Raw genomic sequence first — 16141 nt, forward strand, 5'->3', positions numbered from 1 at the left:
TCCTGCTCTCCGAGTCCCCGGTCCGTATCCGGGTAAAGAGCCCCTTTTACCCCGGAATGGGCATCACCACCCCGGGGGAGGGGAGGAGAAGCCGCGCGCCCCCCGCCGCCCCCCCTCGTGCGCCCCCGCCAGACGCACCTGGAAGGGATTCCCCGTCTCCCCCTCGAAGGGGTTTCCCCCGCCGTTCAGGGCCATGCCTGCCCGTCCTGCCCTCCCTCCGCCGAGCGTTCGACTGCGTCGCCTCGCCTGCGATGCTCAACGCCCATTGGCTGCCGAGGTTCTGCGCGTCACCCGCAGAGAGGGAGGGGATTCCTACGCACGTGACTGAGAGGAAACGGGGGAAGTGGAGCCGTGACGCCCAAAGGGAGATGTCCCCGCGCGGGGGATGATGGGAGATGTAGTTCTCTACAGAGCTTGAGTTTAGAGGGGACCGGGCGCAGGGTATGCTGGGGGCTGTAGTCCCATATAGGATACGGAAGAAGCTGCTGAAGTGCAACGAAAAGGGTATCAGTCATGCTCCGCACCAGGGGTTAGGCAACATGGAACTGATGGACTCCAACTCCCATCAGCCCCAGCCAGAATGGCCGGCGGCTAGGCCTGATGGGAGTTGTAGTTGCTGGATTACAACTCCCATCGTCCGTAGCCATTGGCCGTGCAGGTTGGGGCTGGTGGGAGTTGGAGTCCAGCAACAGATTCCGTGCCCTACACACGTTGCTTGAAAAGCACGTGGCACCTCCGCAAAATCCTGGGAACTGTAGTTTGTTAAGGGTGCTGGGAATTGTAGCTCTGGGAACTGCAGTTCCAAGGTTTTTCCAGGGGAAGCCGTGTGCTTTAAATGTATGACATCGGCGCAGCCTAAGTTTCCAGAAATGGCTACTTAGATCAGTGATGGCCTCCAGGTGACCAAATTTGTTGAGCGTTCATTCTGATTTCTTGCACAAATTTTTGTAGGGCAACTGTACAATGCCAGCTGCTTATTAAGTACAGTAGTACCTCAGGTTACATACGCTTCAGGTTACAGACTCCGCTAACCCAGAAATAGTGCTTCAGGTTAAGAACTTTGCTTCAGGATGAGAACAGAAACCGTGCTTCAGCAGCGCGGCGGCAGCAGGAGGCCCTATTAGCTAAAGTGGTGCTTCAGGTTAAGAACAGTTTCAGGTTAAGAATGAATCTCCGGAACCAATTAAGTACTTAACCTGAGGTACCACTGTATTTATTTTATTGCACAAAGTTTGGTGCACGTACAGTATACGTGTGTGTGTTGTGAGGAGTTTTGTCCTGTAAGAGCACCAGACCAACTTTAAGTGAGCAACCTGAATTTGCAGGCATTCAGTGGACTGAATCCCTACCCCAGCAAAATAGCAGGAGTCTGGAAGCATTCCCAGTCTTGCTTCTGAGCTGCAATCTGGTGCTGTCAGATTACTGGGTAGGGCTCAGGGATTCTGCTGCCTTTTCAAACAATTCACCTCTGACTCTCTTTCTCTCTCCTTCCTGCCCTGTTTCCTCCCAGCTGCCACTCTCCTACAGCTCCACCCTCCATGTTCTGATTATTCTCACAAGCTTTATGAAGCTCCAAGAAAGAACAACAGCCTGGGCCAAATCTCCTTGTAATGGAGAATTAACAAGAGCCCCTCTTCAGATCATAATTCTTATTGTTACCAATAGCAAGAATGATGACAAGAGCAAAAGATCAACTGTTTTATTGAGACACAGGACTCTGAACCCACAACATCACCCCAAAGACAGCAGGAACGTGGACTGTCAGGAGATGGACCATCTTTCCCAGGATCACCCAACCTGGCTGGTGGCCGCTCCCCAAAGCCCCAAGCACAGATCCTTCTCCTCCCACACTGCCCAAAATCCCAGCACCCAAAACACGGGGACTGAACCATGGGCCTTGTGCACAGCGTTGATGTCCTCTGCCACTGGCCAGCTGAGTTCTACTTGTGGCCGCTTCAGAGCAGCCGCATTCATGGTGGTACCACGGATTTTCTTCTTCAACAGACTTTTGATGCAAAGATCTTGAAGGACCTAACACTGGCAAGGGCAACCAGGCTGTGTGGAAGGAGCCATCTCATGGAACCGCCTAGAAAAACGTAAACAGTGGCCATGCAGCCGGTTCCAGGTGGCACCATCCTTGATGGCGCCCAACCACTTGTCCCAACAGAAAGCCAGACATTCTCCTACAGCAGCGGCAGGAAAACTCTGTCTTACGGGCTTCACAAGACCCACCAGGACACCCCCATCCAACCCACAAGTCCTGGGCTACAGCCTTAAGTTTGGTGGACGCTGGGCCCACGTCAAGACCGTGGAGGGGCTTTGAGGTCCAGCGATCTGCAGTCGCGCATCCCAGTGAATAACAACTCCTGTGTCCGCTGGAGTGAGGGTCCTTGGAAGGGGGGCTCACTCACATGACGGGGCACTGCACCGGGCGCTGAAGGGACTGCACGGCGCTCGCTGCCGTCACCCGCAAGGCGCTGAAATCCAGACCACCCAAGCTGGAGAAGATGGAGCTGGGATCTGTGGTAGCTTTGGGCTTCACAATAGCCAGGAGGTCCTGGGGGAGTTTCGTCTTGTTCCCAACCGCTTCCAGCTGCTTCTTATCTGTCCGGTTCTGGGAGAGGAAGAAAGGGGTGCAGGGTGAAATTAATGCTGGACCATGGCTGTCACCATTTGGGACTGGTAGGATGGAAGGCAAGGAGCCCAACAGCAGATGGCACCAGTGGCAGGCAGAGCTGGCTAATGATGGCTTTCTCCCCACCCTCCTCTCTGTTGACTTCTACAAGGGCAACGCTGAGACTAAGGAGGAGGGAGCCTTTCCACTTAAGATGCATTGTCTTGTTTCACGTGTAATGCTCAACCGTAGCTAATGCTAACCACAGTTAATGTAGAAGCATCTGACAATCGCTTAAACCTTGGTTTCTTGTGTCACAGGCTAGTTAAATGCACCAGCAGGAGCAGCTGAGCCTTCAGAGTGGTTTTGATAGTTTTGTGGATCTGTAGCTGTTGGGCAGCGATGACTCCTTAACCGTTCTTAAGGAGGGCATCCAGGTTTGCGCATAATACTATGGTTAACATTAACTGAGGTGTAGGAAGGAACCAACTGCAAACCTTGGTCTACAAGAGACTGTTAGCCATAGTCAGTAAACGGTAGTTAGCTGGGGAGCTGGGCTCATATATAACGCTAAACTGTAGTTTAGCAAACCATGGTTCAGCAAACCGTGGTTAGCAAACTGATTTAGCCAACTGTGGTTTAGCAAACTGGTTTAGCAAACCATGGTTTAGGTCACTAACTATGGGGAAATGGAGTTTGGAATGCCACAGTTGGGACACCACCACCAAGAAGCCCCTTCCCCTGCAGCCAGTTGTTTAATCTCCAGATATGGGGACCAAAGAAGGCCCCGTTGGAGACAGACAGGGCAAGATGTGTCAGGGAGTAGGCAAACCTTACCTTGGGCAGCTGGTATTTCTGCCGGAGGTGGGCCCTCATGGTGGCTCGCTCAGCCTTCTGTTGAGCAAAGGCTGCGTCCCGTTTGCTCCTGGAGGAAAAAGAGAATCAAGATGAGCCACTCAAGCACGGGAATGAGATGCTTCTGGAAGAGGTGGGCTCGCCTCCTTTGTGGAATTTGTCAAAAGTTTGGACGAGCAACTGCAGGTGCTTTTGTGTGGGTGCTAGACTTCAGCCGTGTGTTTCCAACATTGCAGTCAAGCGCAGAATTAGCACATGCAGAATTGGGTAGCAGGGAAATCTTGAGAATTCCGGAGAAATCTTAGCATCGTCTTCATTTTTAAAAAACGGGTTTCTAGCCCTTATGGATGAAAGGGTAGGCAAACTCCTAGGGGCTGAGGTCCCTTCGCGCCCCTGCCAATATATGAGGGGGCCAGGCCCCCCGCCCAAGTTGATGGGCACTGCCATTCCAATGGTGGGTGAGTACTGTGTATTGTGATAAATTATGCAGGGCGGGGCTTACCTGCCCCCGAATATTTTATTCAGATTAGCACCTCTGGGCCACACCCATCAGCAGTCTTACTTTTTACCCTCCTAGGGTGCTAGAATATGTCCCTGACCTCTGACCATGCCTGGCTTGAGGACAGAGAGGGCCATTTGTGTGCATGTGTGGAAACTAAGCAAAAAGTGAAATTTACATCTGTTGCCCCGCCTACTTTGGCCTCTGGCCCCGCCCACCACCTGCATGCGGCCCCCGAGAGGTTGCCCAGAAGGGAATGTGGCCCTCGAGTTGAACCTCCTGGCTTAGGGTTTTGAGATCCTCGGTCAGGAAAGGAGTAGAGGGACTCTTACTTGTGCTTTTCGTTGATTGGCGTCTTCCGAGCCGGAGGCTGCGCTCGGTTCTTGCTGTGGCACCTTTGGGAGCTGATGCCCTTCTCCCTGGGGAAGTCGGCCGAGACACAGCACAGCAGCTGTCTGGCCGGCACTCCAAACGCCGATTTCACTGCGGACTCCATAGGGAGGACTGCTGGAATGCAGGGCAGAGGAAAGGGAGGAGGCAAGGTTGAACATGGCGGCTCACAATGTGAAATGCACAATCTTTTTTTAAAAAATGAGCATTTTGCGGGGAACCTGTCAGAATTCCTTTGCCAGATGACTAAAACAATACAGTGGTACCTCAGGTTACAGACGCTTCAGGTTACAGATGCTTCAGGTTACAGACTCCGCTAACCCAGAAATAGTACCTCAGGTTAAGAACTTTACCTCAGGATGAGAACAGAAATTGCACGGCGGCAGCGGGAGGCCTCATTAGCTAAAGTAGTACCTCAGGTTAAGAAAAGTTTCAGGTTAAGAACAGACCTCCAGAATGAATTAAGTTCTTAACCTCAGGTACCACTGTATTTAAAAGGATAAAATGTGTTTTAATGACGATTCCAGTTTATTTCAGATTAAGCGCCCTGGATAAAGTCCTTGATTCCATTCCGCTCTCTGCCACGAAAGCAGTTTAGGATCAAGGTTTCCTGGGTGCTAAGGCTGGGCGATCTATGGATCTATCATCCAAAACTGGTTTGAAGTCCATATCGTGATATCGGTTTCATAATTTCTGACATGGCAATATATTGTGAATCGTGGGGTCATTGTGTGTGTGTGTTTGTGTGCTATGCAGAAATCATGATGCAGGAAAACCCGTGAAGTTGGACGATGCCTCTGCTTACATGTAACTCCGTCCTTATTTCAGACATCATGATATATCGGTTTATCACAATGTTTAGCTGGTCATATATCACAATGTTGAAAACAAGATATCGCCCAGTCCTAGGGGGGCGCAATTTGTTGTCTTAAGGACAAGAGCAGCTATTTTATCTGTATATGCTCTCCATCCTAGGACAAGGAGAAAGAACCAGTGGCCCATGCACACAGAGTTTCAGAAATATTATTGGAAGCTATATAAGGAAGATAAGAGGGGGTGGGGCTGTGGTCTAAACCGCTGAGCCTAGGACTTGCCGATCAGAAGGTCGGCGGTTCGAATCCCCAAGACGGGGTGACCTCCGGTTGCTCGGTCCCTGCTCCTGCCAACCTAGCAGTTTGAAAGCACGTCAAAGTGCAAGTAGATAAATAGGTACCGCTCCGGCGGGTGTTTCCATGCGCTGCTTTGGTTTTTCCAGAAGCGGCTTAGTCATGCTGGCCACATGACCCAGAAAAACTGTCTGTGTACAAACGCCAGCTCCCTCGGCCAGTAAAGCGAGATGAGCGCCGCAACCCCAGAGTCATCCACGACTGGACTTAACTTTCAGGGGTCCTTTACCTTTACCTTAAGGAGGATAAACGGCCCTTTGGGCTGAGAATCTGGGTGTGTGTGTGAATTTATCCCAGTTAGTTTCCTCGCAGCGATATTTGCAGCAAAAAGGAAACTCTTGCAAAACCGTCACAGGTGGAAGAAATTAAGAATGCTATTTGTAATATGAAGTGTGGGGGCCAGGCAGTTTCCCCATGGGATAGTCTCTGACATATTCCGTAGCCCAAATCATATGAATCAGCAGACTGCACTCTTTGAAGAACCGTCTGGTCCAAATCTTGTTTGAAGATTTAGACCGCCCCCCTCCCTTCACAGAAGGCAGAGCAGGAGGAACCATGAAGCTGCCAGTTCACAGTGAGCAGGCATTTGCAGGTCTCTATAAGAATATAATACACGCCTGGTTGCTGGATCAGGCCAGCTGCCCATCAAGGCCAGAATCCTGTTCTCACAGTGGCCAACCAGATGCCTGAGGTAAACCCTCAAGCAGGATTCGAACACAAGAGCGACTCTCCTCACCTGCGGTTCCCAGCAAACAGGATTCAGATGCATTAATGTATCCAACTGTGAGATCCATACTTAGAGGAGACCTATTGAAATCAGTTGAAATCCACTGATTTCTAGGAGCCTGCTTGGTGTATGACTTCGCCAGATCTCACCCAGTAGACGCTGGGCTTCCCAATCCAGCAAGGGAATCTTCTGGCATGCTCTCACCCAAGCCCTCGGTGGGCTCCTTTTACCCCATCGAGGGCCGCATTCCCTCAGGAATAATCTTTTAAGGGCCTCATGCTGGGAGCGAGTCAGACCCAATGATGGTTGGAGCCAGAGATGCAAAAATATTCCAGGACAACTAATCTGGGATAAAGATCACCCTGCTTCAAATTTCACCACATATTAAGAATTCTCAGTCTTTCATATCCTCCAACATTTCTCCGATGAAAATAGGGACGTCCTATTCCATAATAATAATTTTATTATTTATACCTCACCCGTCTGACTGAGTTGTTCCAGCTACTCTGAGCGGCTCCCAACGTATATAACAACATAATAAAACATGAAACATTTAAAACAGGGGTCAGCAAACATTTTCAGCAGGGGGCCAGTCCACTGTCCCTCAGACCTTGTGGGGGGCCAGACTATTTTTGGGGGGGGGGGGAATGAGCGAATTCCTATGCCCCACAAATAACCCAAAGATGCATTTTCAATAAAAGGACACATTCTACTTATGTAAAAACACACTGATTCCTGGACCGTCTGCAGGGGGTTGGACTCGATGGCCCTTGTGGTCTCTTCCAACTCTATGATTCTATGATTCTATGCAGGCCGGATTTAGAAGGTGATTGGGCCGGATCCGGCCCCTGGGCCTTAGTTTGCCTACCCATGATTTAAAAAATACAGGTCTACCTTCAGCTGTCTTGTGAATGTTGTATAATTACTTACAGTGCTTTTTTCTGGGGGTACGCATACCCCTAAACATTTTTTGAATCTGTGTACTGTTGTCCATTTACTGTATTTATTTCCCCTGATTTGAACTATAAAATGTTTATTTCCCTAGGGCAAAATGACTCAAGAACATTAAAAAAAAAGCACTGATTACTTATCTCCTTAGCACATTATTCCAGACCCTCCAACATTTCTCCAATGAAAACAGGGGTGTCCTGACCTAAGGTAAAGCGGGACATTACGGGATCAAATCAGAAACTGGGACGGCTTCTGTAAACTGGCGACCGTCGCTGGAAAATAGGGACACTTGGAGGGTCTGGTTTTTGTACAAGCTTGACTCTCAGGAAAGTACGGACAAAACCCAAGGAATCAGCCTCCTGCCTCTGGAAGCCAGAAATGTACAGGTACATCCCAGCTCCTTCTGGCATCTTCTCACCTGAATATTGCCCTGTTCCGTAAACTCACCTGGGATCCTGGGAGTCTTTTGTGCTTCTGTCAGGCATAGGTAGCTAGCTGGTCTTCTCTCTCCAAATGCCCCAGAAAGAAGATTAAAACTCTTGGGCAGCTCAAGCTATTTAAACAGGGATCAGAAGCGACGCAAAGACTCCGGCTGACGCCAAGCTGTCTCTGATCCACCTGGGTGACAGTCAGGCCATCCAGATGGCACCTTGAGCAAAACATCCGCTGGCTTGCCGTGTAGGACACCCGGCACGTGCTGGCGGCCTGTGACACACTGCTCCATTTCCAAGGTATCTCAAACAGCTTGCTGGGGGATAGAAGAATTAGCTTTGGTTTTGTTTTTCCAAATTGCAAGTTCCTAGTCCTCCTAGTCCGCTTGCTCCAAAAGAGGAAAACAAAGCAATTGCCAAGAACTGATATCAGTGCAAACCCGGCACATTTGTATTTCTAGTTCAGCGTTTCCCAAACTTGTGTCTCCAGCTGGACTGCAACTCCCATCACCCATAGCTAGCAAGGTCAGGAATGATGGGAATTGTAATCTGAAAACAGCTGAAGACCCAAGTTCGGGAGACACTGTTCTAGTTTATATATGGTCAAAACACCTCTGGCCACGTCACTCTTCCAAATTTTAACTTACCGTATTTTTCGCCCTATAGGACGCACTTTTTCCCCTCCAAAAATGAAGGGGAAATCTGGGTGCGTCCTATGGGGCGAATGCAGGCTTTCGCTGAAGCTTGGAGAGCGAGAGGGGTCGGTGCGCACTGACCCCTCTCGCTCTCCAGGCTTCGGGAACACATCCGCAGCCTAGGCAGCCCTGCGGGAGGTCCCGCAGGGATGTCTAGGCTGTGGATAGCCGCCTGCTTCCCGGAGCGCCGGGCGCCCTGAAAGCAGAGCGCCCGACGCTTCGGGAACACATCCGCAGCCTAGGAAGCCCTGCGGGAGTTCCCCATAGGGCTCCCCACACTGCCGATAGCAGCCTGCCGCCTGGCGCGCGGTGCACCCTGAAGCAGAGCGCCCTGCACGCCAGACATACATCCGCAGCGTGGGGAGCCCTGCAGGAGTTCCCCGCAGGGCTCCCCACGCTGCGGATAGCAGCCTGCCGCCCGGCGGGCGGGGCACCCTGAAGCAGAGCACCCCTCACGCCGGACAGACATCTGCAGCGTGGGGAGCCCTGCAGGAGTTCCCCGCAGGGCTCCCAACGCTGCGGACAGCAGCCTGCCGCCTGGCGCGCAGGGCACCCTGAAGCAGAGCGCCCCTCGCGCCGGGCAGACATTGGCCAGCCCCACAAGCTCGGGGGACAGCAGGGAGGCGCAGCGCCGCCATCCCGCTGTTCCCCGACCTGGTTCGGTTTCTCCGACCTGCTTTTGGGGGGGAAATAAAGGGGGGGGATTTCCTTTATTTCCCCCCCAAAAAAAACTAGGTGCGTCCTATGGGACGGAGCGTCCTATGGGACGAAAAATACGGTACCTTTTTTCATTCGTTTGCTTGAATGTCGCTTTAGTAATTGAATTGTATTATTCAAGAATTCGCAGAATCACAGACTTGTTGATTTGGGAGAGAGCACGAAGGTAATCTATTCCAACCCCCTGCAATGCGGGGGTCTTTTGCCCAATGTGGGGCTGAAACCCACGACCCTCAGTTTGTCTCATGCTCTACCAAATGAGCTATCTCTCAACTCCCGTAATAAGAAGACATCTTACTGTCTTTCACCTGTTGAGGACTGGTGGGTCGAGGAATACCTGCAGGAAGTATCTTCACCTGATTAAAAAAGAAGTACCACCTTTTTATACCTTTTTTAATATAAAAAATGTATATTTCAAAGTGTTAAATGAAGGAATGGTGCTAGTATTAAGGCTTTATTGGGTTAAATGTATTTTTAAAAACAGGACTTTTAGAAACACAACTTTTAACTGGCTTTCAAGGTGCTCCCTGGTACATAAAGTACCAGCTTTTAAAATTTCACCCACAACAATTCTAATATCGAGGAGTGTGGACTGAAAACTGTCTTGTACAATCTCACAAAACGAATTATCTATGGCTTTTAAACTATGCCGTTTAAACTGGAGAATATCAGTTATTGGGCAATATACAAAAATTGTCAACCAGCTAGGAATAAAACCATTTTCCAAGGAAAATGTTCTTCTATCTATGATCAAACCTATCCGTACGGATTGCATTATTCATTCCTAATATATTAGCCTCGAATGTCTCATGGACAAAAAAGAGGGACACGGCTTGCAAATGCCTTGACGCCAATGCGCAGGATCATTGCCTCTGAGTCGCATCTCAACCACTGCACATTGCTGATGACTCTCCTCTGCCTTACACTCTTTGCCAACCCGGTGCCCTCCAGAGACTTGGGACTGCAAATCCCATGCGACAACAAGAAGACTTCACAAGCTTTTCTTTTGCAAGAGACCAAGGAACTTTATAATTTTAAGAGAGCTGCAATTTGTAGAGCTCTCAATTCTGCACCAATGGACAGTTTGGGCTCCCATCACCCACTTCCAGGCAGAAATACCTCTGTGTTTCTGTATTAGGCCAAGTGAATCGCACGACACCCCCCTCCCGCCCAGGTTACTCAGACATCTCCCCTTCCCTCCTTTTGCTCTAAGCCGCTTAAGTATAACCCAGGTCTGGGTCCTACCACCTGCCAGGGCTTGTCCTTGGCCGGAGAGTCCCCCAGCTCATCGCGCTGCAATCTGTTTAGCGCGGCCTAAAACCCAACTGGTGCGTCAATCTGCTCTGAAGCTCCACTCTTGATGGATTGCTTTAGACAGGACAGCCTACAGCAAATGCGCCGACTTGGGAGCCAGGCTGTGCCAGGCTGCGGGCAGAGAATACAGGGGGCACATGACCCACATCAGTAGCAGGAGGACATTTTGTATGTCCTGGTGATGTACCCTCCAACATTTCAACTTCCTTTTCCTGTGCATCAGTTCTGCTAAAGATTCCCTCTGCTGTTCGTTTAGAGAGGAGACATTGATCATGCAAAATTTCCCATGCCAAGAGAGCTGCAGTCTTTTGTTATGGCAGAGTCTATTATGCCAAGATTGCTCTCATGCCTAGTTGAGGTTTTGTTATACGGAGGAAGATGAAGGCGCCTGGGAGCCTATATATATGCCGGCTCCTAACAAGCCCGGATCAATTGACCTATACTTCCATCAGAGGAATACGTGGCAATACCTATTACTTGGAATAAAGTATCTCCGGCCGCAGTACTTGAACACTCAACATGTAAAGGGCAAAGGCTGCAAGACATATTAATTACCGGTACATACTGCTTTGCAGTTAGCTTTCCCTTGGCTGAGTCACAATAGTCCAGCATAGATTTCTGGGCTAAATTTAGCAATGGAGTTCTGGGCGCTTTAACTGAAGCCACGTTAAAACTGCAGAGAATCCTTCAGTCAAGATGGTCTTCTAAGCCTTCCGTATCAGTTAAGAATGCCAAGCCAAAACAGGTGCTCTCCCAGCTCCTATCCTCCAGTTAAAATATATGGCTTTTGAGCCCACATAGAAATAAAACGGGCATGTCCCTTGCTTGTATGTAGCAATTAGCATGAACTGCTGAACCAACTGATTGTAAAACTATTCAGGATAAAAACTAGGCCCACTAAACCCCCTGTTCTATAGATAAACATGTGAAGAGGCTTTGTCAAGAACCGAATTGACTCACCCCATATATATATATATATATATATATATATATATATATATGAGAGATCCTCAGTTGCTTTCATTGTATTTTCATTTCATCTTTGTATGCATTTGATGGGTCACACTTATTGCTTTTACTGTATTTTTTGTATGTGTTTCTATATCTATATATATACACAAAACTAGAACAGACCACAGAGCTCAGGGACAAGCAGCCTTACTTGTCGCCATCTTCATCTGGAAGTCCTAGTTATAAATATATATAACCCAAGCATGGATTGAAGAGGCTCAACAGGCCATGAGGAAAGGCCTATCCATTTGTTTCTACGGCAACCTCTTTGGACTAGCCCAGGGGTCAGCAACCTTTTTCAGCTGTGGGCCGGTCCACCGTCCCTCAGACCATGTGGGGGGCCAGACTATATTTTTTTTGGGGGGGGGGAATGAACAAATTCCTATGCCCCACAAATAACCCAGAGATGCATTTTAAATAAAAGGACACCTTCTACTCATGTAAAAACACGCTGATTCCCTGACTGTCTGCAGGCTGGATTGAGAAGGTCTGGACTAGCCAAACAAAGGCATTACCTTAACAGAGGAACTGGTTTGGCAAGATTCCCCTTATACCAGGGGTGTCAAACTCAAATTCATCGGGGGCCGCATCAGCAGTTTGGTCACCCTCAAAGGGCCGGTTGTATCTGTAGGACTATGTGTCCACTCTTTATTATCATAAATTATTGTGGAGGTTTCCTGTGTAGAACGGCCGGCGCCGCTAGATGGCAGACGGTCTCTGGCTTGTAGGGTGCCGCGCATGCGCTGAAGAGGCGGCTTTCTTGTGTCCAAAAAAAAAGTGAGAATAAAAGGTGAAGGCTGGCGGCCGGTGGCGGCTACACGGGCCACATGACGAGGTCTGGAGGGCCGGATTCAGCCCACGGGCCTTGTGTTTGACACCCGTGCCTTATACATTCTAACCTCACAGATACAAGATGACAGGTTCTGGAAGGGGACCTAGGCTAATCCCCCCCCAACCCATCTGGACCGCCATCCAGACTGAACACCCCCCAAAAAAACTCCTAACTACACACGCACACACATTTTACACAAGTCAGTGAGAAGTACTGGGACCCCATCCCATGAAAAACCTGATTCAGGGAAGCAGAACTAAACCCCATCTTCCAACACACACATGGCTTGCTGTGGGGCACTTTAATACCCACCCCCAGAAAGTCATATGTCTATTTTTGCAGTTTACATTAAAGTAGGTTTAAGGGTTGTTTGTACTTTGATTAAGACTTTGCACTTGTTTTAACAGATTAACACACTAGCCCTCTAGAACGGATCCACGAGAGGGATCAAGAGCAAGAACAGCCAATGGGAATCTGCCATGGGTCAGCCCTCGTGACTTTGTCATTTAAGCCTGCAGGGATGGCCCAGCCCCACTGACTTGCAAAGCTGGAAGGATTCCAGCTCCCTGGACACATGCTTTTAAAAAAAGAACTCAAAACACACCGTGACGCCAACACCACGATCCGCCTCTGACCTAATTTGTGTCACCTGATGTAGTGCACAGATCAGAACATTGGGGGTTTTCTAGCATTAGTAGACCCACCGAAAGTAATAAACAAAACCATTTTAATGAGTCTACTTTGAGTAGGACTAACACTGGATAAACCCTGTAATTACCCATCGGTGCTTGTCTCCAGATTACGCAATGTATTTTTCAGCACAACATACCCAGGTGAGTAAAAAGACGCCCATTTTAGGGTAAAAAGTGCTTAGAAATGCTTATGTTTCTCAGCAGTGGCCCCAAATTGCGACACTCCCTTCCATATAATGAACATGTGACACTTCAGCCTGGCATTTGACAACTAAAGGCATTTTGTTTTAATGAATTTATACTGCTCTGTTCCACTTCGACTGGGTTTACTCATTTTATAGTTGCTAAAACATTTTCCTCGCCATCTTTCGTAACGGTATATTATTCTAATTTTGGGGACCTTATAGGAAAAGTTGATGGTGGTAGGAAATCTTACGGGGACCTATTTAAATACAAATCTCTGTATCATTAAATTTATACTGCCCAATCCACAGGTCCCAAGGCAGGGTGCAACAACTATTTAAAATTTAAAAAGTTAAAACAGATTAGTCATAGGAACAAGGGTGCGACCCCTGAAAACAGACATCTCAGGTGTCAAAGCCCAGGGCAAAGAGGTGCATCTTCAGTATTCACCAAAAGTTGTCTAGCGAAGGTACCAGGTGGTCCTCTGTGGGAGGGAAGTCCACAACTGAGGGGCTGCCACCGAGAAGGCCCTGTCCTGGGCTGCTTGAGGGGTAGTGGAACTACTCAGATTAGACCCAGTGACCTGAATGGACATGCCTAGCGCTGCCTGGTTAATTTCCAATGGGTCTACTTTATGATTGACTTGGACGCAACCCTGCCTTCCACAAATTGGTGGTGTTGTGTGTCTTTTGAGGCAGTGACTGGCCCGAGGCTACGCAGCGAGAGCTTCATAGAATTGTAGAGTTGGAAGGGACCTCGAGAGTCATCTAGTCCAGCCCTCTGTAATGCAGGAATCTCAACACGGCTGAGTGAGGATTTGAAACCTGGTCTCCCAGGTGCTAGCCCCCTGCTCCAACCACTATACCACCCATTTTAAGTTTACCAAACTTTAAATGATAGTTGGGGCAGCGGACTATTAAGACATTCCACTTCCCATTGGAATCCTATTAACCATTGTCAGGATTGAGGTGGGCAAAAGAAATAGAGAAGGAAGGAGACAGGTACAACCAGCATTGCAAACAGCAGCCCTTATAGCATTAATTCATGTCATATTTTATTTCATTTTCCCACAAAGACTGTACAAAATCCATATAAAATCCTGGCATTGGAATGGGCTATGGTTTAGTATCCAAAAATAATTCCCCAAAGGGGATCCCACCAGCCTTATAACTTACATGGGGACGCTGAGAACACGCTGCGGAGGGGAGAGAGGGGGCTGGAATTATGTACAGCAGGAGCAGGAAAGGAGAAGAGGGCACCGATTCAGAGGGAGGGTCACATTATTTACAGGAATGGGGGCAGGTGGGAAATGCCACAAGATTTCCTGCATGTTTATATATATATATATATATTTATAGATATTTGTATTTATATATATATACACACACACTATCTCACATATTAACAAGCTTTACATGATAACAAAAAAGGGAGCCTGTGGTGAATCAGGACGCAGTCTGTATTATCGTCGTCCCTGTTGTTATTATTTTTAAAGCACCAAAATGCATGAGCGTAACCTGCACGAGCCTCCACAGGGGCCGAATGTGCGGGAAGGTATCGGGGGGCGGGGATGAGTCAGGGAGGAGGAGCTACGCTGGTCACCGGCTGATGTCACGGCTGGAGTCCCAGGCTTTGGGGCCAGGCTGCAGCTTCAGGGAGTCAAAGAAGGGGTGCTTCAGGGCCTCGGCCAGCATCAGCCGCTTGGCCGGCTCGTATTCCAGCATGCCCTCGATGAGGTCGAAGAGCTGGTGGTGTTCTTCGGCCTCGGAGGCCAGGTACCTCTGTGGGGAGAAGGCGGCTGTCAGAACGGAAGAAAAGACCGGCTGCTGGAGGCAAACCCAGGGGGATGCTGTGTGCCGTTCTGGTAGCCTCACCACAAAAGGGATACAATGGTACCTTGGGTTACATATGCTTCAGGTTACATACGCTTCAGGTTACAGACTCCACTAACCCAGAAATAGTGCTTCAGGTTAAGAACTTTGCTTCAGGATGAGAACAGAAATCGTGCTCCGGTGGCGCAGCAGCAGCAGGAGGCCCCATTAGCTAAAGTGGTGCTTCAGGTTAAGAACAGTTTCAGGTTAAGTACGGACCTCCGGAATGTATTAAGTACTTAACCCGAGGTACCACTGTATTGTAGAGCTGGGACGCAGGTGGCGCTGCGGGTTAAACCACAGAGCTTAGGGCTTGCCGATCAGAAGGTTGGCGGTTCAAATCCCAGCGACGGGGGTGAGCTCCCGTTGTTCGGTCCCTGCTCCTGTCAACCTAGCAGTTCAAAAGCACGTCAAAGTGCAAGTAGATAAATAGGTACCGCTCCAGCGGGAAGGGAAACGGCGTTTCCATGTGCTGCGCTGGTTCGCCAGAAACGGCTTAGCCATGCTGGCCACATGACCTGGAAACTGTACGCCAGCTCCCTCGGCCAATAAAGCGAGATGAGCGCCGCAACACCAGAGTCAGCCACGACTGGACCTAATGGTCAGGGGTCCCTTTACCTTTACGTAGTGCTGGGAAAAGTTCCCCAAAGGGCAAGTGAAATGATCAAGGGGATGCAGCAACCCCCTCATGAGGAAAGGCGATTCTTAGGTTTAGAGCAGCGTTCGAAATTTGCCATGCGTATTTTGCACCTGGCTATCGACCACATGCAACCAAGTGAAGATGCCCGGGCGCCAGGATGGTGCCTGACGTCTCCACCATCTGGAGATGAATGCCGGGAGATCCTTGGATCGTTTTCACACACTAATACCCCACCCTGTAGAATTCTATCCATTATATTTTATCTGCACAATCAGAACAAATTTCAGGAACCAAGAAGTTGTACTGAAAAACGTGACCTTTGAGCCGCCTGGCCCCCAAATGGCAACTGAGGCATTCCGTTTTGGAGACTTGTAACCCTGGGTTTAAGAAGCCATTTGGCAGCTAGCTTATGTATCTTTTAACACTGGTTTATAGAGAAAAAGTGAGTTACAGGTGGCATGAGAGAGATGTATGGCCTGGAGAAAGTGGAGAGGGGAAAGACTCCCCCCGTCACTCAGAAACACTGTAACTTGGGGGCATCTAAGGAATACGA

At 49.2% G+C, this 16141-nt stretch overlaps 2 protein-coding genes across 8 annotated transcripts in view; both read right to left on the reverse strand.

Annotated features, from left to right (window-relative positions):
• CLK2 (CDC like kinase 2) overlaps positions 1–16141 on the reverse strand; it is a 56768-nt gene that overhangs the window by 23494 nt on the left and 17133 nt on the right. For 4 of the 7 annotated variants that reach the window (XM_053368132.1, XM_053368130.1, XM_053368131.1 and 1 more), the window contains one exon: positions 14111–14858. The exons of 1 other annotated variant lie outside the window; for it this stretch is intronic. In XM_053368132.1, the coding sequence (XP_053224107.1) occupies positions 14676–14858 (183 nt within the window). In that variant the 3' untranslated portion in view covers positions 14111–14675. Of the gene's footprint in view, positions 1–138; positions 270–14110; positions 14859–16141 lie in introns of those variants that run through there. 2 more of the 7 variants (XR_008327949.1, XM_053368133.1) reach the window with 1 other exon arrangement.
• LOC128403397 (complexin-3-like) lies at positions 2274–8014 on the reverse strand. The gene is made up of 4 exons (XM_053368136.1): positions 7650–8014; positions 4301–4475; positions 3452–3539; positions 2274–2614 (listed from the first exon to the last, which is right to left on the reverse strand). Exons 2-4 carry the CDS (start codon positions 4462–4464, stop codon positions 2408–2410), a joined length of 459 nt encoding a protein of 152 aa, XP_053224111.1. The 5' UTR covers positions 4465–4475; positions 7650–8014; the 3' UTR covers positions 2274–2407.

Source organism: Podarcis raffonei, chromosome 16, assembly GCF_027172205.1.
Source record: "Podarcis raffonei isolate rPodRaf1 chromosome 16, rPodRaf1.pri, whole genome shotgun sequence".
Lineage (NCBI taxonomy): Eukaryota > Metazoa > Chordata > Lepidosauria > Squamata > Lacertidae > Podarcis > Podarcis raffonei.